General features: G+C 44.6%; 1 protein-coding gene across 1 annotated transcript in view; it reads left to right on the top strand.

Annotated features, from left to right (window-relative positions):
- LOC124522842 (mucin-16-like) overlaps nucleotides 1-21,926 on the top strand; it is a 100,665-nt gene extending 78,739 nt beyond the window's left edge. The window contains 17 exon segments of the mRNA XM_047094497.1: nucleotides 891-1,015; nucleotides 1,108-1,175; nucleotides 3,083-3,255; nucleotides 4,624-4,659; nucleotides 5,808-5,873; nucleotides 7,496-7,617; nucleotides 7,701-7,768; nucleotides 7,927-8,099; nucleotides 9,493-9,623; nucleotides 9,969-10,036; nucleotides 10,817-10,965; nucleotides 12,051-12,214; nucleotides 12,536-12,603; nucleotides 17,130-17,296; nucleotides 19,144-19,185; nucleotides 19,385-19,464; nucleotides 21,831-21,926. Of these exon segments, the coding sequence (XP_046950453.1) occupies nucleotides 891-1,015; nucleotides 1,108-1,175; nucleotides 3,083-3,255; nucleotides 4,624-4,659; nucleotides 5,808-5,873; nucleotides 7,496-7,617; nucleotides 7,701-7,768; nucleotides 7,927-8,099; nucleotides 9,493-9,623; nucleotides 9,969-10,036; nucleotides 10,817-10,965; nucleotides 12,051-12,214; nucleotides 12,536-12,603; nucleotides 17,130-17,296; nucleotides 19,144-19,185; nucleotides 19,385-19,464; nucleotides 21,831-21,926 (1,796 nt within the window).
- Nucleotides 21,927-23,103: the final 1,177 nt, after the last annotated feature.

Raw genomic sequence — 23,103 nt, 5'->3', positions numbered from 1 at the left:
CCCCACTATTGGACACTGGGCCAGCTGCATGCGTCTAGGCAAGAGCATGTGTGTTAGCAGGGGAGTTCATGAGCAAGGACTCTGGGGTCGGAGAACCTGGGTCCAAACCCTGACTTTCCCTCCCTCCAGTCATGTAACCCTAAGCAGGAGATCATTTCTGTGCTGTGGTTCTCCTTTGTTTAGTGTGGAGAAGTCTAGTGCCCAGCTCATATTCATCTGGCTAAAAACTCCATTTGCAGTGAGTGATCAGGAAGTATTTGCTTATTTGTCTTCTATAATAAACACTCAAATAGGTGTTTACTCTGTGCCCAGCACTGTGCTTAAGCACTTTACAAAATTCGACTTGTTCAAACCTCGTAACAACTTTTGAAGTAGGAATCATTATTATCTTACAGATGAGTAAACTGAGGTGCAGAGAGATTGGTTACAGCTGCTAGTTGTTTGTTTTTTTTTTTCACAATGCCTAGAAGATTGGCATACCTGGGTGTTATAGAGAGACAGAGAGAGACAGACAGAGAGAGAGGAAAAGAGAGACAGAGGCACAGAGAGATAAAGAGATAGAGATGGGGGAACAGAAAGAAAGTGAAGGAACATGTCCGGGGTTATCCTTGGTCCCACATCAGCATGGTAAGCTGGAGCCTTTCCTTCTGGGAAAGAACAAAGCCACCAGCATTTCCACAGAACCCTCCCCTCCTGCACCTGGGTGGAAACACCATCTCCAGCCCCCAGATCATTAAGCCTGTCCTTCCTTGCTGCTGGAGTTGTCTCCATTAACACGTGGCCCTCGGGTTTCCTGGGAGGAGGACAAGAGGCCCTTGGAAGGCCCACTGTGGGTGGATGTTGGGCACCCGACCTCCCACAAGCCTTGGCTCTCTCTGCACTTACCACAGCTGGGGAGGCCCGTGAGGAGCTGTTCACACTGAACTTCACCATCGACAACCTGCGCTACTCAGCGGACATGGGCCGCCCCGGCTCCCTCAAGTTCAACATCACAGATACCCTCATGCAGCACCTGGTGAGAGCACGACTTCTGCCTCTGTGCCTCCATGACCCCCTCTAGGGGCTGTCGCCACCTCTGACCACACTGGCTCTCTCCTTCCTCTCCAGCTGGGCCCATTGTTCCAGAAGAGCAGTCTGGGTACCCGATATACAGGCTGCAAGGTCACCTCACTAAGGTGAGAATCCCCCACCCACCATGGCCCACCGCCAAAGGACAAGGACTGTGGGGGACACTCCTGGTTGTGGTGGACTGTCTTGAAGGGTCCTTTTTGGCATCGTTTTTTTTTTTTTTAAATATAATTATTGTCAAATTGGCTAACATACAGTATGTAAGGTGTGCTCTTGGTTTTGGGGGTAGATTCCTGTGGTTCATTGCTTCCATGCAACACCCAGTGCTCATCCCATCAAGTGCCCTCCTCAATGCCCACCGCCCATTTTCCCCTCTCCCCCACCCCCATCCACTTTCAGTTTATTCTCTGTATTTAAGAGTCTCTTATGGTTTGACATCCATTTTCTGATATTACGTTGTTGTTGTAATTGTCATAAAATATCTATAGGCATAAAACCAGCCATTCTAACCATTTTCAGGCATACATTTCAGTGGCATCTGTTACATGCATGATGTTGTCACCCTTCCCCACCATCTAGTTCTGAAACTCTTCATCACTCTGTACCCATTGGGCAATTACTCGCACTTTTCTGGGTCAGTGTGTGTTCTCTTGGCGTTTATGAAGCCCTTCTCCATCTGTATTTTCATTCCACTGCCATTGGTGGTGTGGCTCCTCTGAGGCAAGTGGTGGGTCCCACAGTGATGGGCAGACACTGCCCCTGTGCTCATCTAGTGGATAAAGCAGAAAATAAGTAGAAGGAGAGATATCTAAAGTGGTTTCAAGTGCAGTAAGGTGATGAGCATAATACATAAGCGATGGGAAAACAGCTTTACCTGGGATACTCCAGCTCTTTGTGGTGGTGATTTCTCAGCTGGGTCCCAACTGGAAACAAGGATTTGGCTGTGAAAACTGTTCCAGGCAGAGCAAACAGCATGGGCAAAGGTCCTCAGGTAGGAATGAGCTTGGCATGCTCGGTGAACAGCAAGGAGGCCAATGTGGCTGGAGCAGAGAGAGAGCAAGGGGCAGAGAGAAAGGAGGCGAATTTCCAGACATTTGGATTAGACTTTCCAGAGTCTTGTCAGGAATTGGTTTTTTTTAATTGTGGTAAAGTACACATACCATAAAATTTACCATCCGAACCATTTTTAAGTGTCCAACTCAGTAGTGTTAAGTGTACTCATATTGTGCAACCAATCTCCAGAACTTGTAAAACTGAAACTCTACACCCATTAAACAGCAGCTCTCAGCTTCCCTCTACCCCCAGGTGTTAACAATTACCATTCTACTTTCTGTCTCTATGAATTTGACTACTCTGGGTACGTCATACAAGTGGAATCATATGATATCTGTCCTTTCATGTGTGGTTTATTTCACTGACCACAAAGTCCTCAAGGTCCATCCATGTTGTAACAGGTGTCAGAATTTCCTTCCCTTTTAAAGCTGAATAATATTCCACTGTATGGATATGTCATATTTTGTTTATCCATTCATCAGGACGCTGGTTTTTACATGGAACAGGCAATGTGAGAGGTACTAGGGGTTCAGTACAACAATGAGCTAGACTGTCGTCCTATTTCCTGACCTCATGGAGGCCACTGTCTGGAGGGAACAGGAACAAATAATAGATGCTCACACTGAGGGCAACCAGGCCTGTGATGGGGGAAGCATGAGGTACTGTGGCAGCCAGAACCCTCTCCCGACCCAGCCTGGGAGGGTTTTTGGAGAAGGAGGAGGTATCTAAGTTGGGACCTGAAAGATGACCGGAAGTTACCCAGGTAAGGAGAGACAGGGAGAAACCTCCAGACAGAAGTCACAGCATGTGCAAAGATCCTGGGGTGAGAGAATGTGGCCAGGTGGAGAAAGTGTGAATGGTTCAACAAGGCTGGAACACAGGATATGAGGTGTGCGGTGACCTCGGGTAGAGAGATGCCATGTGGGCTACAGTCCCCAAGCATCAACCTCTCCTTCCTCAGGTCTGTGAAGAATGGTGCCAAGACGAGGGTGAACATCCTCTGCACCTACCGGCAGCACCCCAGCAGCCCGGGTCTACTTGCAAAACAGGTATTCCATGAACTGAGCAGGCAGACCCGTGGCATCACCCGGCTGGGCCCCTATTCACTGGACAAGGACAGCCTCTACCTCAATGGTGAGTTGTTCTCCACGCACCTCACTACTTCTGCTTCCCCATCTCTGGAAACGTTTCTATTAACCACAGGTCAGTTATCTAGCGGAAACCTTGGGACAGACTCAGGCGTGAACCCCAACTCCACACTGACCCCCATCCTCCCACAGTCATTCTGCAAGGCTGTCCTTGATCACACCTATTTTACAGATGTAGAAATGGAGGCTCCGAAAGATTAAGTAATTTGTCCAAGTGGGTGTAGCTGGAGAGGGGTGAAGCTGGGCATGAGCCCCAGCAGTCAGCGTCCAGTGCCTTTAACTCCTAGAAGAGTCTTTTGGGAGAGACATGGGGAAAGAAAATCCCACATCTGTCTCCCCTACCACCTTCTCACCCTTGACCATGGATGGTCTACTCTTCTGGGTGGGACCCCAATGCTGGAACTAAGGTGGGCGCTCTGAACATCTGTGGGGCCTGAGCTTGGGACACACTGGACATCAGCCTAGCATCCAGGAAGGGACAGTGTTTAAGAGGGTGAGCCTTCTCTGGGGTTCTAAGAGGCAGAGCATGGCTGTAGTGAAGTTCATTGGAGTAACTCAGCTTCTCTCCTCTCTGTTTCCAACTTGGGAATGGAGTTTGGCAACTCACACTTTCTTGTCACCATTGCCACCTCAGGTGAGCGGAGGGACATCCTGGTCCTTTATGACGCCCATTTTAGCAAAGAGGGAGCTGGTACAGAGAAAGGAAGGGACCTGCCCATGCCCGCAGTAGGTTTGTGGGCAGTCTGGGTCTTGGTGTTCTGAGTTCATATCTCTTCCCTTCGCCTTGGCCATTGCAGAGGCCAGGGTAGGATGTTTCCTCCTGAAACTGCACAAGTTATGTGCTTCTTCTTGCTCACTTGGTCAGTATTCGCCAGCATCTGCTAGAAGCTAGGCACTGTGCCTGGCACCAGGGACACAGACAGGCGGCATGTGCAACCTGTCCTAATGTAAGCTCCAGAGGTGCAGAGACATTTTGTTCAGTGCTGTATTCCCCAAATGTAATGGAACTTGGTACATAGTAGGTTCTCAATAAATATTTGTTGGATGGAGGGATAGATTGGAGGGAGGATGGAAGGTCAGAGGGTGGGATGAATGGGTATGTGGGGGAATGAATGTGGTGAGAGTCTCGTGGGGGCATGCTGGAGAGGTGGACAGGGAAGGGTTGTTTCTAACCGGAAGATCAGGAAATCCTTAATGGTAGAGATGACATTGGAGTCTGGTCTTAGAAGATGCATAGATGGTCACCTGGTACATAGAAAGAGAGGCATCCAGCTGGAGCACCACATGGACAAAGGCATGGAATGTCTGGGATTGTTCTGTCCCCTCCCCTTATGTGTGACATTTCTGTTTCCAGGTTATAACGAGCGTGGTCCAGATGAGCCTCCCACAAGTATGTATCTTTGCACCCCATACCCATCTTGAGCCAAGCTTTTCTCCTCACTAACAAAGGGAGCTTGCCCAGTATTGGCTTTCTAAACTTTCCACACCCATCTGGGTTGGAGAAAGAAATTTGAGCAAGCATTTCCTATAGGGATGGGGGTTGAGGTCAGATAATGACCTTGTAGTTCGTGCCTCCTGGAAACAAAATCTACAAGGGCCACAAAAGGGGCCTCAATATCAAGCTGCAAAATTATGGTGGCCACTTAGTGGCTTGGCCAAATTTTCCCATTCACTTAGCCAATGGTCCCTTCATCTATCTTTTAACCCATCCATTCTTCCATTCTCCCAGTTATCCTTCTCTTAGACTTTTCCTTCCCTCCTTCCTTCCCTCCTTCTTTTCTTCCTTCCTTCAATCTTTCTTTCCTTCCTTCTTTCCCTTTGTCCATCAATCCATTAATCCATCATTCTTCCTTTCCTTCTTCCTTCTATTCTCTCATCCATCCATCCTCCATCTCTCCTTCCCCCTTTCATCCATCCTTTATTCGTTCTGTCCTTCATTCATTCTTCCATCTATACATCTTTCATTCTTTCCTTCCTTTCATCCATTCATCCATCCATTCATCCTTTCTTCCTTTTCCCTGCTTCTCCCATCCCTCATTCATTCTATCCTTCATGTATTCTTCTACCCTTCCTCCATTCTTTCCTTCCTTCCTTTCTTCTTTCCTTCCATCCATCCATCCATCCATCCATCCATCCTCTGCCTGTTCACTTTTTGTCCTTTCTGCCTTCTGTCCTTCCATCCATCTCTCTTACTTTCCTTCCTTGTGTTTATTCTTGCTTTCCCTTTTACCCCTCATTTGTTCATTCTTCCTCTGTCCATCCAGGTATCCCATCTGTCCACCTTTCTTCCCATTCATCTCTCTGCCTTCTTTGCTTAGTCTCTCTCTTGTTCACCTACCCTTACTCTCTTGGGTTCATTTCATTCATGGGCTCGCTCACCCCTCTGCTCACACAGTTCTTCCTTCCCTTGCTCTCATTTATGGCACACCTGTGAACTCTTGTCTTGGGACCACCACTGCTGGAGTCCAGACAAATGTGGGGAGTTTCTCCCACTCTGTGGGGAGCTCTGTCCCCTCCTGATAACTGCCCTTTCCACAGCTCCTGAGGCAGCCACCACATTCCTGCCTAGTTCATCATCACCTGTGCAACCAGAAGCCACCACAGGTATTTAGGGAATCCTTTTTCTTCCCGAGGAACTTTACAGCCCTCCACCTCTACCAGCCAGTTGTAACACAGGGGCTGAGAAGCCAGAGTGTAAAATTCTGGTTTAGGACAGTCATGCCGATCCAAAGATTCTACTGACAATTCAATCTAATGCATACCTTCATGGAGCCCCAAGTATTGTGAGATCAACAGACCATTATAAAACAGTGTGAAATGTTTTGGGGAGAGGGATCTAACATAATTTGGAAGGTAAGGAATTTCTGGAGAAATTTGCACCCAAACTGATTCTTTTTTTTTTTAATGTTTATTTATTTTTTGAGACAGAGAGAGACAGAACATGAATGGGAGAGGGTCAGAGAGAGAGAGGGAGACACAGAATCTGAAACAGGCTCCAGGCTCTGAGCTGTCAGCACAGAGCCCGACGCGGGGCTTGAACTCATGAACCACAAGATCATGACCTGAGCCGAAGTCAGATGCTCAATCGACTGAGCCACCCAGGCTCCCCAAAACTGATTCTTTAAGAATGAGTAGGAGTCATCCAGGCAAATAGGGGATGAAGAGTTTTCCTGGTGTAGGGAATCTGATGAGCAAAGGCTCAGTGGCCGGAAACAGCATAGTATATGGAGAGAATTGAGAAGGATTTAGTTTGCATGAACCATGAACCTTAACCTGGAATAGATGGAGAAGTGAAGCTGAAACACTGGCAAAAACCAGTTTGGGAGGGACATTGAGTGCCAGGTCAAGAAGCTTGAACTTAACACTGAAGGCCAAAGGAAGCCATGGGAAGTGGTGACTATACTGAGATTTTCACTTAAGAAAATTCTTCTAGGGTCTAGTCAGTTAAGTGTCCAACTCTTGATTTGAGCTCAGGATATTATCTCACGGTTCATTAGATCAAACCCTTCATCAGGCTCTGTGCTGATAGCACAGAGTCTGCTTAGGATTCTCTCTCCCTCTCTCTCTGCCCCTCCCCCATGCTTTCTCTCTCTCTCTCTCTCTCTCTCTCTCTCTCTCCCTCTCTCAAAATAAACAAGCAGCTTAAAAAAATTTCTGGGACACCTGCATGGCTCAGTCCATTAAACATCCAACTTTGGCTCAGGTCATGATCTTGTGGTTCATGAGTTCAGGCCCCGTGTCAGGGTCTGTGCTGACAGCTCAGAGCCTGGAGCCCGCTTCAGATTCTGTGTCTCCCTCTCTTTCTCTGCTCCTCCCCTGCTCATGATCTGTCTCTCTGTCTGTCTCTCTAAAAAATAAACATTAGAAAAATAAATTAAAAATTAAAAAATTAAAAAATTTTTCTGCTAGACTTCAGTGCAGAGAACATTCTTTAGACGGGGCATCCAGCAAGTCTGCTGGGATGTTGGTCCAGGTGAGAGAGGATGAGACTTGATCTGGGACAGGATAGAGAAAGGGTGTGTGAGGACCGTTCTGTAAGTAGAAATGGTGTTACTTGGAAGGGAGAGAGAGGGAGCTAAGCAACGTGCTGGTTTTGGCTTGGGTGACCACATGGTGGGTGGTGGTGACAATGGAAGAGAAGATGACAGAGTAGGATGAATGCAGAATTTTGATTTGGTCTCAGGCCAGCTGTCAGTAGTCACCATCTCTCCCTCTCCTTCTAGTAGCTATGGGACACAACCTGAAGACCTTCACACTGAACTTGACCATCTCCAACCTCCAGTATTCAGCAGACATGAGCCACAGCTCAGCTACATTCAACTCCACCAAGAGGACCCTGCAGCACCTGGTGAGACCCTGGTCCTAGCAGCTCCTAGTGGGATAAATCCCACCCAGCCCCTCCTGCTCATCCGCCTCCTCCTTCCTCCCCAGCTTGGATCCTTGTTCCAGAAGAGCAGCCTGGGCCCCTTCTATTCAGGTTGCAGATTAATCTCCCTCAGGTAGGACTTCCTCCTGAGCATTTGCCAGTAGTGACCATTTTGGTGACCAACCCTTTCAGTCTTCCCACTGACCTCCCATTTGCCCTTCCCTCCTTTTGGCCCCCATACTGAGGTTTCAGAACCTCTCTTTAAGAGTCCCCACATCCCTCTCTCCCCAGGCCTGAGAAGGATGGGGTAGCCACTCATGTTAACGCCATCTGCACCTATCACCATGACCCCATGGGCTACAGGCTGGACCGAGAACAGCTTTACTGGGAGCTAAGCCAGCTGACCCATGGTGTCACCCAGATGGGCATCTATACCCTGGTCAGGGACAGCCTCTTCGTCAATGGTGAGTGATTTATAGCAATCATTATTTGTCTCTGTTCTATTTTATTTCTTCCTTAACAAGTCAGCCCAAGCTCTGATTGAAGGACACCCTCCCCAAACTCTCCATGGAGAGAGTCTTTCCTGTTATTTCAGGTAAAAAGAGTGAAATTCTTTGACCAAATTAATATAAATAATTTTAATTTGCACTCCAAATGTCTGACTTGTAGATCTCTTGGGACAGGATTTCTTCTATACAAGGTTCCTCCATGCCAGTGGTCCTCACCTGGGGGCAATTCTGCCCCTCAGGAGACACTTGGCAATGTCCGGAGACATTTTGATCGCCACAACTGGGGGAGAGTGGTACTGGCACCTAGTGGCTCGAGGCTAGGGGTGTTACTAATGTCCTCCAATGATCAGGGATCCTCACTGCCAAGAGTTACATAGCTCCGAATATCAGTAGTTCTGAGAATGAGAAACCCTGCTCTACATGGGCCTCTGGTCCCTCCCTAGATGGGCACCAACTTATCACATATTATCACAATTATTTAATTGTGTAAGAGTTATTTAAATGTAAGAGTTACATAGCTCCGAATATCAGTAGTTCTGAGAATGAGAAACCCTGCTCTACATGGGCCTCTGGTCCCTAGATGGGCACCAACTTATCACACATTATCACAATTATTTAATTATCCAACTCTACGAAATTAAGGTCTCGTAGTCTGGCGATACACCCTCAGTTCTTTATGTGTCGGTACATTGTCATCCCCAATGAGTGAGTAAATGAGTGAACAAATGGGAGATGAGTATCTCAGCCCCCATATTGAGGGATCCGCTGTAGTTCACATTCATGCATTCAACAGATGCATATACAATACTATTCTGTCCCAAGCCATGTGCTGGATACAGAGATGGAACTCGCAGTTCTCTCCCTGAAAACTAATAATCAAGAGAATGAATGTTATCTAGGGACACACAAACAAGGCAGGGACACTGTTATTAACAGGGTGCTGTGGATGCACACAGGAGGAGCAAGTCAAGGAGGGCTTCTTGGAAGAGGATATTATGTACCCAGCACTGTAGTAGGTATGGGGATATGGCAAGAACAAGACAGATGGGTCCCTGCTCTCCTGTAGTCTCGTCTCATCAAGGTCCTGAAACATGAGTAGGAGATTTCCAGAAAAAGAGGATTGAAAATATTCCAGGAAGCCGGAACTACCTAAGCACAAGCAGAAAAGCTCAGCTCAGGAGAATCACTGGGAAATTCCAGTTTTCCCCCTCTTTGGGGTGACTTTCCACTAGGAACCCCCCAGCATGTGGGCCTGAATTTGGCTGATTCTGACAGCAGTCATCAGGCCTCTCTCTGTGTGAAAGGGTAAGAGTCTCCACCTCTCTTCTCTTCCTATCATTGGCTCCAGGCTACGCACCCCAGAATTTATCTATTCAGAATGAGTATCAGCTGAATTTCCGCATCCTCAACTGGAACCTCAGCAACTCAGACCCTGCATCCTTGGAGTACACAACCCTGCTGAGAGACATCCAGGACAAGGTGACATCTCTCTCATCTTTCCTGTCCCTCCTTGCCCTGCTCCCCACCCCCCCACCATTCCTCTGTCTGACTCACATCTATTAAGTTTTTCAACTCCTCACTTTACCTAATGTGTTCTGGGTTCTCTCAGTTTCCAAAGGTGGTGCTCTGATTGCCTTCCCCACTTCCCAGATGGGCACACTAAGGCTCAGAAAGGGGAGTGGTGTGCCCAAGATCACACAGTGAGTTAAGGGGCAGAGCCAGGATTTGAACTCACGTCTCCTTTGTCCCAAAGCCTGTGTTCCTTCCATGACTCCAGGAGCTCCTGCCAGCCCCAGGTGATCTCCATCTTACCCTTTATTCTAGGTCACCAAACTCTACAGAGGCAGCCAGCTACAAGACATTTTCCGCTCCTGCCTGGTCACCAGCTTGACGTAAGTTGAGGAGGTTGGCAGCACTGGCTGAGTTGGCAGCTTGTGGCTCTGAGCTACCATCCTGGCATACTCCTTGAGCTGGAAGTCACTGGCATGGTGCCCATGCTCTCCCACGTCCCTGTCAGTTAATCCTACCATCTCCTTTCATAGGTCTTCGGTTGGGGGGGTGGGAGGCAGGAAAAGGATTAACTTCCCGAGGCCACCAACTCCATTAACCACCACCTTCTCCTTTCTGGATGCTTTCAATAAATATCAGCCCAATAATAACATTTCCTATGGTCACACACCATCTATGACCACCTCCATTGTTCAGAAGGGAAGCTGAGGCTCAGAGAAGCAAAGTGAACAGCCCAAGAATTGCCCAACTTGGATTTTAACCCAAGTCTCCAAGGGATGGGTAGAGGAACTGAGACATCTACACTGGGGAGCAGGACAATCATGGGACACAGTGCCAACATCGAGTGTTTCCAAACTTCAGTTCCTTTGGCTTTAAGATGGGAATAGTTATAATAATACCTTCCACCAGGGTGATGGTGAGGGAATGTGTATTGACTTCCTAGAGGTGCTCAATAGATGTTCGTTAATTTTATAGTTATTTGTTCTATTCCCAACTCCTAGAAACCTTGTATTTTTGGTCAGGGTCTCTTCTCTAGCCTGAGGGAAGAGGAAGCCAGGTAATTTCTTACTTCTTGCCTGTAGGTCTTTGGCTCTATAAAACGGGAACTCAGGAGACACTGCTGGTGTTGGGCGCTGGCTAAGTTCCATGGTCTCTGTCCCTAGGTTGGACTCCATGTTGGTCACCATCAAGGCTCTGTTCTCTTCCAATGTGGACCCCAGTATGGTGAAGCAAGTCTTTCTAGACAAGACCCTGAATGTCTCATCCCACTGGCTTGGTGCCACCTATCAGCTGGCAGATTTGCATGTGACAGGTGTGAGATTGTGGGGTTGGTTTCATGGCTTGAAGAAATGGGGCTTTGAGGAGGAATGGGGCTTCTCTGTAGTAGTGGAATGGATGGAGGCTCTGGAGGGGAAAGGGGGTCTTTCTGGAGGCCCATGTTGATGGACCATGGCAACGGGTCATCCCAACAGGAGGAGGAAAGAAAACATGCAGCAACTGCACCAAGGGGACAGTCATTTTTACATGTAGATATTTCTAACCCAAAGTGTGGAGTATCCTGCGTGTCCTTCTTAGGCCCTCCAGTTATGAGTCATGTACTGGTTGATTGAAGGACTCATTCATGCATTCATTCAACAAATATGTCATGAAAGTAAATAGGTGCCGATGACTCACTGTGATAACTGCTGTAATCAGGTAATTTAAAGAGCCTTTGGGAACTCACAAGGAGAGACACATGGCCCATCTTGAAAAGTTTTCTGGAGGAAGTTATTAAAAAACTGAGATATGATGGCGAACATAGCCTAGCCAATGGGAAGAGGTGGGGAGTTGAGCTAGCTGTGTTTATAACCTAGAAGATAAAATATTTGGGGATACTGTAAGGAGTTTGGTGTCACTAGAGCAAACACTTTGGCCTGAGAGAAGTGATAGGTAAGGCTATAGATGCAGGCAGGGACTTTCTTGGGTATTGGGATGGTTTGCAGAAGAACACAACACAGAGTTCTGCTTTAGAAAGCTCATCTTCTGAGTTCTGTGTAGAGAGTGGATTGGGAGGGGGAGAAGACCAGAGGCAGCAAGACACATTAGGAACCTAGGTCAACAGAGGGGTATGACAGATGTCCCCTGAGGTGATCGGCACCTACACTTGCCATCTGTGCACCAGAGAAGCCCAGTCTCATCTTCCCCACATGCTAGTGAGCTCTCATAATGCTTGAGGAAGAGTTGGATGGATAGACAGATCAATGGATTCAAAGTGGCCAGGTAGATGGAGATCTTATGTATCCCACCTTTCAGAATCCAACTCAGGTCACATTGCCAAGAATAATTAGACTAGCTGGAATGACTTCTTTGCTTAAATCTTCACCTGTTGGGGACTTCTATACCTTCTTTTTATTATAGAAGTGGAGTCAACAGCTCATCTACCAACAGACAGACCAACAAGCAGTCCCACCTCTCAGCACTTCCAGCTGAATTTCACTGTCACCAACCTACTCTATTCCCAAGACTTATCCCAGCCCAACACCACCAAACACCAGCGGAACAAGAGAAGTATCGAGAATGCGGTGAGAATGGGTTTGTGTCCCATGTAGAGACAGACCGATGGACGCTGGGTAGTCAGAGGGTGATTTTTTGTGACAATTCATCCATACACGTTCTTTTCCCCATTTACAAATAAAGAAACAGGCACAGAGAGGTTCAGTAGCTAATCTAGGATCATATAGCTAAGTCACACCCTGGAATGGGATGTCCTTTGGTGCACATACCTGGGCTAGTATTTGTTGAGATAATAAAAAGTAGATGGGGAAGTATGCTCGGTGGCTAAAAATTCTCTGATGCCACTAGGCCTGGAATTCTGATCAAGGGAACATCACCCTGTTTTTCAGCTCAACCAGCTCTTCCGAAACAGCAGCATGAAGAGTTATTTCTCTGACTGTCAAGTTTTAGCATTCAGGTGAGTTCCAACTCAGTAGCTAATCACTCTGGAGACTCCTGCGGTCCTTTAAGTAAAAGTATCCCCATGTCATGGTCTCAGTTTCTAGTTCTTATGGAAGATAGCCCTACGAGTATAAAACTGTTACCTAAAAACCGGCTTGTTCCTAAACCAATGACACCAACTGACTTAGAAACTCAAGAGAGCCAGTGTAGACCTCAGTAGACATGGAGGTGCCTGGTGCTGGGAGCCATGGAATATGGAGTGTAGCATCAATGAATGCCTTAAGAAATCAGCTGTTGGAGGGGCACCTGGGTGGCTCAGTTAAGCATCCGACTTCAGCTCAGGTCATGATCTCACAGTTTGTGAGCTCAAGCCCCATATCAGGCTCTGTACTGACAGCTCAGAGCCTGGAGCCTGCTTCGAATTCTGTGTCTCCCTCTCTCTCTGCTCTTCCCCTGCTCAGGCTCTGTCTCTCTCTCCTTCAAAAATAATTAAAACATTAAAAAGAATTTTTTTTAAGAAATCAGCCATTGGAGTCAGGATCCATAGAAGATGGGGGTGGGTAGAACCAGATGACTTAGAATCCAGCAGTCTAACCGTGTTACTCAGTAGTATAGCCACTAATCACATGAGGCAACCGAAATTGTTTATACATCTCTTGAGATATGATTCACCTATAAAATGCACCCTTTTGAAGTATACAATTTAGTGGTATATTTATAGAGCGGTACAACCATCCCACTCTCTAATGGTAGGATGTTTAAAAAAAAAAAAAAGTCCTGTCCCCATTAGCAGCTGCTACCTATTCTTCCCTCAGCCCCATCCCCTCGCAAACAATAATCTACTTTCTGTCTCTCTGGATTTGCCTATTCTGAACATTCCATTTAAATGGATCAATACACTATGTGGTCTTTTGTGACTGACTTCCTTCACTGAGCATCCTGTTTTCAGGGTTGATCCATGTTGTAGCATGGATAGGTACTCTATTCCTTCCTCTGTGACTGAACAATGTTCTGTTGTATGGCTATGCCACTTTTCGTTTATCCATCCATTCACTGATGGACATTGGGTTGTCTCCCCCTTTGCCTATTATGAATAATGACCCTGGACCCTATTACGAATAATGAAAAACTTGTGTAAGTCTTTGCATCAGTTTGAGTTTGAAGTTCTTTTGGGCATATACATAGGACTGGTCTTGTAGGGTCATGTGTTAATTTCATGTTAACTTTTGAGGAACTACTGAACTGTTTGCCTAAGAGGCTCTACCATTTGCCATCCCCACAAGCAACGTATGAGGGTTCCAAATTATCCAGGTCTTCACCAACAATTGTTATTATCCTTTTTTTACTCTAATCATCCTAGTGGATGTGAAGTGGTACCTCACTGTGGCTTTGATTTGCATTTTCCTGGTGATTAGTGATGTGGAGCAATTTTTCATGTACTATGGATCATTTCTGTACCTTCTTTGCAGAAATGTCTATTCAGGTCCTTTACCCAGTTTTGCATTGATTTTTCTTTCTAATTGTTGAGTTATAATTGTTATTTGTGTGTTCTGGATACTACACCCTTATCAGACATATGATTTGCAAATATGTTCTTCCATTCTAGTAGGTTGCCTTTTCACCTTCTAAGTACTACCCTTTGAAACACAATCATTCTTAATTTTGATGACTCTCAATTTATCAATGTTTTCTTTGGTTGTTTGTGATTTTAGTCCCATATCTAAAAAACCATTGCCTAATCCAAATTCACAAAGATTTATTTACACCTAGGTTTTCTTCTAAGGATTGTATCATTATCTCTTACATTTAGGCATTTGATTTATTTTGAATTAATTTTTGTATATGTTGTGAGGTACGGGTCCAATTTCATTCTTTTGTATGTGGGTATCTAGTTGTCTTAGTACCATTTGTTAAAATTTTTTTTAACATTTATTCATTTTTGAGAACAGAGAGAGACAGAGTGCGAGTGGGGGAGGGGCAGAGAGAGGGAGACACAGAATCCAAAGCAGGCTCCAGGCTCTGAGCTGTCAGCACAGAGCCCGAGGTGGGGCTCGAACTCACAAACCATTAGATCATGACCTGAGCCGATATCAGATGCTTAACCAACTGAGCCACCCAGGCGCCCCTGTCAATTCACTTCTTCTTCTTCTTTTTTTTTAAATGTTTTTTTATTTTTGAAAGAGAGAGGAGAGAGAGACACAGAATCTGAAGCAGGCTCCAGGCTCTGAGCTGTCAGCACAGAGCCCGAGGTGGGGCTCGAACCCACAAACCTTGAGATTATGACCTGAGCCGAAGTTAGGCACTCAACCGACTGAGCCACCCAGGTGCCCCATCAGTACCATTTGTTAAATAGACTATTCTTTCCCTATTATCTTGGCAACCTTGTTGAAAATCAGTGTCCATGATTGCATGAGTTTTTTATCGATTCTAAATTCTATCCCACTGATCTATATGTCTATCCTTATACTAGTGGCAACTGTTTTTATTACTGTAGCTTGGTATAAGTTTTGAAATTGGGAAATCGAGTTCTCCAACTTTGTACTTTCTCCATATTGATTTACCTATTTGAGGTCCCTTGCAACCCCATATGGGTTTTAGAATCAGCTTATTAATTTCTGTAAAAGAGTCAGCTGGGATTCTGATAGGGATTGCATTTTATCTGTAGATCAGTTTGGCGAGTATTGACATTTCAACAATAATAAATCCCCAGTCTATGAACATGGGATGCGTTTCCATGTATTTAGGTATTTTAAAATTTCTTTCAACATGTTTTATAGTTTTCAATGTACAAATCTCACAATGTTTTTGTTAAATTTATTGCTACATGTTTTGTATTTTTTTCTTTGATGCTGTTATAAATGGAATTGTTTTATTTCATTTTTAAGAATGTTAATTGCTAGGGGCGCCTGAGTGGCTCAGTTGATTGAGCATCTGACTTCGGCTTGGGTCATGATCTCACAGCTCATGGGTTGTGCTGATGGCTTGGAGCCTGGGGCCTGCTTTGGATTCTATGTCTCCCTCTCTCTGTGCCCTCCCCCACTCACTCTGTCACTCTCTCTCTCAAAAAGAAATAAACATTAAAAAAAATTTTTTTAAAGAATGTTAATTGCTAGTGTATATAAATACAATGATTTTTGTACATTGGTCTTATATCCTACATTCATGCTGAACTAATAGTTTTCAGCTATGTGTGTCTGTGTCTGTGTGTGTGTATTAGGATTTTCTATATTTAACAACATGTCATCTGCAAATAGAGATAATTCTACATCTTTCCTTCCCATCTGAATTTTTATCATTTCTTTTTCTTGCCTGATTATTTTATTAGAATTACATCTATTAAAATGTAAATAGGACATGAAATGAAGGAAGACAACACTGTCTTGTCCCCAGTCTTAGGGGAAAACTTTCAGTCTTTCACCATTGAGTATGATTTTATCTGTGAGTTTTTCACAGATGCTATTTTTCAGGTTGAGCAACTTTATTCCTAGTTTGTTGTTGTTTTTTTTTTTTAATCATAAAGGATGTTGTATTTTCTCATATTCTCCTTTTGGATGTGTTGAGATTGGGTGGCATTTGTCCTTTATTAATATGCTCTATTCCACTGACAATTTTTTAAGATATTAACCTAGCCTTTTAGCTAGAGGTGAGAGATTAAGGCCTACTCAAATATTTCCTAGGTATTCACACAACCCTACACACTTGTGACTTTCTAGATCCCCACAAACACATTGGAGCTTTTCAAAACCCCTCAGGGACATCTCATTCCCTACTTTTTAAAAAGTTTTTGGCTCACCTCTTGCCTGCCTCAACTGTTACTGCTTCCTCAGGCAGCTGCCATGTTAAACAATAATCACTGATTGTTTTGGGCAAGTGCCCTGGGAATAGGCTTCCCTGACCGAAAAAGTTCGGAATCAAATAAAGTCAAATCTTGAAAATGGGGCTTTCTAAAAGGAATCTCCAGACAGGTCAGATATTGAAAAGTCAGTGGGAATGGGTTGTTTTGGGGAATTCCAAACACATTATGGCTACTAGTCTGCTGGTTTTCACAGCTACCATGGTTCTCATACTGCTGGTTTTCAAAGTGTCTAGGGATATTGTGAGAGCAGCCTGGAAATAATGCAAGTTCTAATGCCATACAGCTTGCTCCTATTACCAAGATTCAGCCATCTTTTCCCTCAACTAAATGATCCTCAGGTTATTGCAAACATTTGGTTAATGAAAAGGTTGATTTTGGCCATTCTTGCCAGTGTTCTCAATGATTTTATGCATTTTTGGAAGTCCTTAGTCCAAATGTTTCAAATGTGTTCTCCCCATGGCTATTTATTTATTAATTCATTAAATTAAATTAAATGAGATATTCAGTTACTCACCCATAGTACCATACTTTAAGTGTTCAACAACAACCTGAGTCTAATAATGACTGTATTTTGATATTTAGGCACAAATGTTTGTATCATTGCAGAAAGTCCTTTTGGACATGACTTCCTTCTAGAAGCAGGGTAGAATTCAAGATACCCTTGTTCATCCCTTTTGCCCTTCCAGGTCTGTCCCCGACAGCAACCACACTGGGGTGGACTCCATCTGTAACTTTTCACCATTGGCTCGGAGACTGGACAGAATTGCCATCTATGAGGAGTTCTTGAGGCTGACCCAAAATGGTACCCAGCTGCAGAATTTTACCCTGGACAGAAACAGTGTCCTTGTGGATGGTAAGGCATCCTGGTCATTGGGGCAGGAGTGGAGGGTTCCAACTTCCACACATGGGGCTCTTCCTGGGAATCTGGAGACCTGGGGTTAAATCAGCATTGAACTTTTTTTAGGCTGGCAGGAAATGGCATAGTCTCCCAGGCTTTATCCACCATCGAAGGAGAGGAAAGGATACCCAGTGGGATATTGGAGATACTTGCTCTCTCGGAGATAGCTCTGTGACTTCAGACTGGTCACTTTCCTTCTCTGGAATTCTGTCTCTCATCTCTGTACTGAAGTCACTTGGTGAGACAGTCAGTAAGGGCCTCTGGCTCCAAGCTGTGTGTGAGCCAGCCTTGACGGACATAGGGGATGGACCTCTTTTCTTCCTGACAGGCTGTATAAAAACAGGCAATGGACGTGACATGGCCCACGGGGTGTCATTTGCCAAGTTTTGCTCTAGATCAGCACCATGCAGAACTTTCTGCAATGATGGATTGTTCTATATGTGTGCTGTCTAGTACAGCAGACATATGTGACCATTGAGTACTTGAAGTCTGGCTAATGTAACTGGCTTTTACAGTTACCGAGTTTTAATGTTACCAAGATACCATATTTTTTATTTTATTTAATTAAAATTATTTTTTTATTTTAGTTAACATACAGTGCGGTATTGGTTTCAGAAGTATAATTCAGTGATTCATCACTTACATACAATATCCGGTCCTCATTACAAGTGCCCTTCTTAATAGCCATTACCCATCTAGCTTATCTCCCAGCCACCTCCCTCCTTCAACCCTCAGTTTGTTCTCTCTCATTAAAAGTCTCTTGTGGTTTGTTGGAAAAAAGAAAAATTAAAATTATTTTTAAGAAGCCACTTGTAGCTGCTCCATATTGGACAGCACATCTATAAGAAATTGGCTAGGGAGAGGGCGTATACTAGGGGGCCTGAAACCTGCCCCCATGCCCAGTGGGTAGTATGTGTCCCTACCCTCATGGGGTTTATGTTGCAGTTGGCAATAACAAGAATAGGCAATTGAAAATTATAAATTATTTAATGTGAAATAATTCATACTTGGGAGTGGTAATCAGAGAAGCCTTCCTGGAGGAAATTACACTGCAGGTGAATCCTGGAAAGTGGGTATAAAGCAACTTGGTAAAGGAGAAGGGGGTGAATGTGTTTGTAGGCAGAGAAGAGACATTTGGGAATTTACAAATTTAGAGAGATCTCTTGGGCTTACCAACTAGGATGACCCATTCTCCCCCAAACTATTATAAGATGGCTCAGCCCAATTTCGGTCCTCCTTGTCCACTGGTATGAATTTGATTTAATTAATTACACCCCTGTAGTGTGATTATAGCCTTGGATTAGGTAGCCTTTTTAGAGAAAAATGGGTCAACATCATAATTCCTACTGCAACATTTCAGTGAAAATATGAAGCAAAGGTGGTGAGTGCTGATAATCTATACATTGGATGAAATAATGTTTTAATCGGGTGAAATATACATTGTTAAACCTAGGTGATGTATGTTTATGATATTCTATGTTTCTGTGCATTTGAAAAGTTTTATTTAAAAAGCATAAAACAGGGGCGCCTGGGTGGCGCAGTCGGTTAAGCGTCCGACTTCAGCCAGGTCACGATCTCGCGGTCCGTGAGTTCGAGCCCCGCGTCGGGCTCTGGGCTGATGGCTCAGAGCCTGGAGCCTGTTTCCGATTCTGTGTCTCCCTCTCTCTCTGCCCCTCCCCCGTTCATGCTCTGTCTCTCTCTGTCCCAAAAATAAATAAACGTTGAAAAAAAAAATAAAAAATAAAATAAAATAAAAAGCATAAAACAAACTCACGTGCATTCTCCATTTCATTCACTTCCAGGGTATTCTCCCAACAGAAATGATGTCTTGACTGAGAATTCAGGTAAGCCTCAGAGAAGCTCCAACCCAGATTGGGGCGGGAATGTCTTGATGCTGTACCTGGTCAAAGAGACCCATGTACCCAGAGTCATAGATGATGAAAGGTGGCCAAGGCAGGTCAGGGACTGTTAGGCACAATGCAGGGACAGCAGGAGCCCTGGAAAATGACAGGAGGAGGCTAACACCAGCCCTTGTCTCCCCAGACCTCCCTTTCTGGGCCATCATCCTCATTTGCTTGGCGGGACTCCTGGTACTCATCACATGCCTGATCTGCTGTTTCCTGGTAAGGAAGGAAGGGTTGCTTGTCTTTTTATCATTGGGTTGTAAGAATTCTTTATATTTTATAAATACATGTCATTTGCTGGGAATATGTTTTGTGATTTTTTTCTCCCAGTCTGTGTGTGGCTTGCTTTTTCCTTTTTTTTTTTTTAATGTTTTTTTTTATTTATTCTTGAGAGAGTTAGAGCACAAGTGGAGGAGGAGCAGAGAGAGGGAGACACAGAATCTGAAGCAGGCTCCAGAGTCTGAGCTGCCAGCACAGGGCCTGATGTGGGGCTCAAAGTCATGAACCACAGGACCTGACCTGAACCAAAGTTGGACACTTAACCAAATGAGCCACCCAGGCACCCCAACTTTTTCCTTCTTTAAAACAACATTAGTCATTAGGGAAATGTAAATGAAAGTCATAATGAGGTATTGTGACACACAAGGGTGGATAAAATTAAAAAGACTGACTATAATAATTGTTGGTGAAGATGAGGAACAACCAGAACTCTCAAATAGTGAGAAATAGCTTGGATGCATCTTTAAAGGTCACGTACACCTACCCAGCCTTTCCACTCCTAGGAATTCATGCAAGAGAAATAATAAAATATCCTTTGGATAAATACCTAGTAGTACAATTGCTGGGTTATAGGGTAGTTCTATTTTTTTTTTTAGTAACCTCCATACTGTTTTCCAGAGTGGCTGTACCAGTTTGCATTCCCACCAGTCATGCAAAAGTGTTCCCCTTTCTCCACATCCTTCCCAACATCTGTTGTTTTCTGAATTGTTAATTTTGGCCACTCTGACAGGTGTGAGATGGTATCTCATTGTGGTTTTGATTTGTATTTCCCTGATGATGAGTAACGTTCAACATCTTTTCATGTGTCGTGTCTGTTCATGTCTTTTGCCCATTTCTTCAATGGGTTATTTGTTTTTTGGGGTGTTGTGTTGGTAAGTTCTTTATAGATTTTGGTTACTAATACTTTATCCAATATGTCATTTGCAAATATCTTCTTCTATTCCATTGGTTGCCTTTTAGTTTTGTTGATTATTTCCTTTACTGTGCAGAAAATAATAAAATAAAATAAAATAAAATAAAATAAAATAAAATAAAATAAAATAAAATCTATACCAAGTCATGTGCACAAATGTTCATAGTAACTTTTATTTTACTAGCCAAAAACTGAAAACAACCCAGAAGTCTATCAACAGGTGAATAGACAAACCATGATCTATCACCTGATGGAATATTACTCAGCAATAAAAAGGAATGAATTATAAATACATGCACTGACATGCATAAATCTTAAAATAATAATGTGGAGGGAAAGAAGCCAGATAACAATGAATACATAGTTTATGATCCTGTTTATAAGCAAATTGTTGAATGTAAGCTAATCTATAGGGATATCAATCAGATCAGGGGTTGCCTGGGAATGAGAATGTGCTTGCAAATGGCAAGGAAGGAGTGATTACAGAGGGGCTCGAAGACACTTTTGGGGATGAGGAGCACTCCTTGTCTTGATTGTGGTGATGGTTCAAATTATAATCAAAACTTATCAAATCATTTGCTCTACATGTATGCGGTTCATTGTACATCAGTTATACCTCAATTAAGCTAGAGGGGGTGTGTGTGGAAGGAGAGGAAGGGAGAGGGGGTGAATGAGTGAGATGGAGAGAGGGAGGGAGAGGGTATGAATGGGATATCAGAGAAAATGGTAGAAAAACAAAGTTAAAGGGAAGAGAGAAGATGAGAAAGAGATAAAAGAGAGACAAAATGGGGCACGTGGGTGGCTCAGTCGGTTAAGCGTCTGACTTCAGCTCAGGTCATGATCTTGCGGTCCGTGAGTTCGAGCCCCGTGTCGGGCTCTGTGCTGACCGCTCAGAGCCCGGAGCCTGCTTCTGATTCTGTGTCTCCCTCTCTTTCTGCCCCTCCCCCGTTCATGCTCTGTCTCTCTCTGTCTCAAAAATAAATAAACGTTAAAAAAAAAACATTTAAAAAAAGAGAGACAAAGCAGTGGCACCTGGGTGGCTCAGTTGGTTAAGTGTCCAACTCTTGATTTCGGCTCTGGTCTTGATCTCATGCTTCATGGGTTCCAGCCGCACATCGGGCTCTGTACTGACAGTGAGAACCTACTTGGGATTCTCTCTCTCCCTCTCTCTCTGCTCCTCCCACTCATTCTCTCTGTCTCTCTCTCAAAAATAAATAAATGAACTTAAAATTTTTTTTAAAAAAGAGGGACAAGGGAAAGGAAAAGAAGGAGTAAGAGAAAATTATGTTGAGAGAGATATAGGAGGCAAGCCTCTGTGGCTTTGGCCATCTCTGTCCCCGGAGTCCCATGTAGTGGATCAGACCATTCTCATGCCCTCTCCTTGCCCTTGCAGGTCACCATCCGCCTGCGGAAGAAGGAGGGAGACTACGAGGTTCAGCAACACAGCCTGGGCTATTACCTGCCACACCTAGACCTGAAGTTGCAGTGAGCTCTGCCTGCGGCTCCAAGGGAGCTTGGCTGGAATAGAATAAACCACATTGGTCGGACACAGCCTCTGAGCCCTTCTTGACTTGGCCCCTAACTAGTTCCCAGGGGACCAAGATGAAAAGTTTCCCCTTTCACTAAGTCCTCAAAGGGCAACTGCAACCCTGTCTTTTGGTTTTATGCCATTTCGTCCCTCAAGGGCACTAGAACTGGCAAAAAAAAAAAAAAAAAGTCACAGACATTGTCATTGTATAAAATCAATATCCCACCTCAGTGTGAGGTTTCTCTTCCTAAAAACCTGGGAGCACACCTCCCCTTGCCTCTGTGCCAGCCATCACTGCCATCTCTGTTCCTCCATCTTGCCCCACCCCCAAAGTTCCCCTTACACCGCCTCATTCCCTGAAGCTCAGGTGCACCAGGACTTCCATACCGGTCTACCTCAGGGGCTCCTCTCCCATCATGGGTCCCCCACGATGGGAAATGGTCCAAGAAGGAGACAAGCAAGTCATAAATGACTCCATGATCAACTTTGGGACTTGGAGCTGGGATCACTAGGTATCCAGAAAGCCTCAGTCCCCAGAGTAATACCAAGACTGGAGAGAGATACAGGGTCTGCTTTGGATCTAAAGACAAATAAAGCTCATTGCGGAAAAAAATCTAAAGACAAAGCCAGACAGTCTTTCTTCATCCAACAAGAGAGAGCAGGGGTTCCCCAGGAAGCAGCCTAGAGTGACCCAGGGTCAGGGAGCTATACTGTCCTGCCTTGGGTTCATGGGAACAGATGGCCCAATCTCTACGCAGTTTGCAGACGATCACGGCTGAAGACACAAGGGCTGAGAAGTAACAGTGATACCACCATTCGTACTTACTTGGTGTGAGGTTCACATCCTCAGTCCCAAGCAGTCTCTGAGAATGTCTTCTCTGGAGATTATAATAATAATAACAAGAGTATCGTTACTGACTACTTAATATCTACTAAGCAACATGACTGGCAAGCTCTGCATGCACGATCTCACTTAAACTCACCATCCTTGACAGCTGCACTCCCATTTTATAGCTAATGATATGGACACTTGGAAAGACTAAGCAGCGAGGAAGGAAAAAATTACTAAGAATCTAAACACGTCACCACACTATCTTTCAAAGAAAAAGATAAAAGCACTTTCTGAAATACAGAAAGA

This window comes from Lynx rufus, unplaced genomic scaffold (assembly GCF_022079265.1).
Source record: "Lynx rufus isolate CCGP_SWC_20201006 ecotype Redwood Valley unplaced genomic scaffold, mLynRuf1.p SCAF_4, whole genome shotgun sequence".
Lineage (NCBI taxonomy): Eukaryota > Metazoa > Chordata > Mammalia > Carnivora > Felidae > Lynx > Lynx rufus.
Note: the sequence above shows the minus strand (reverse complement) of the source record. Positions and strands in the feature narration are given on the sequence as shown.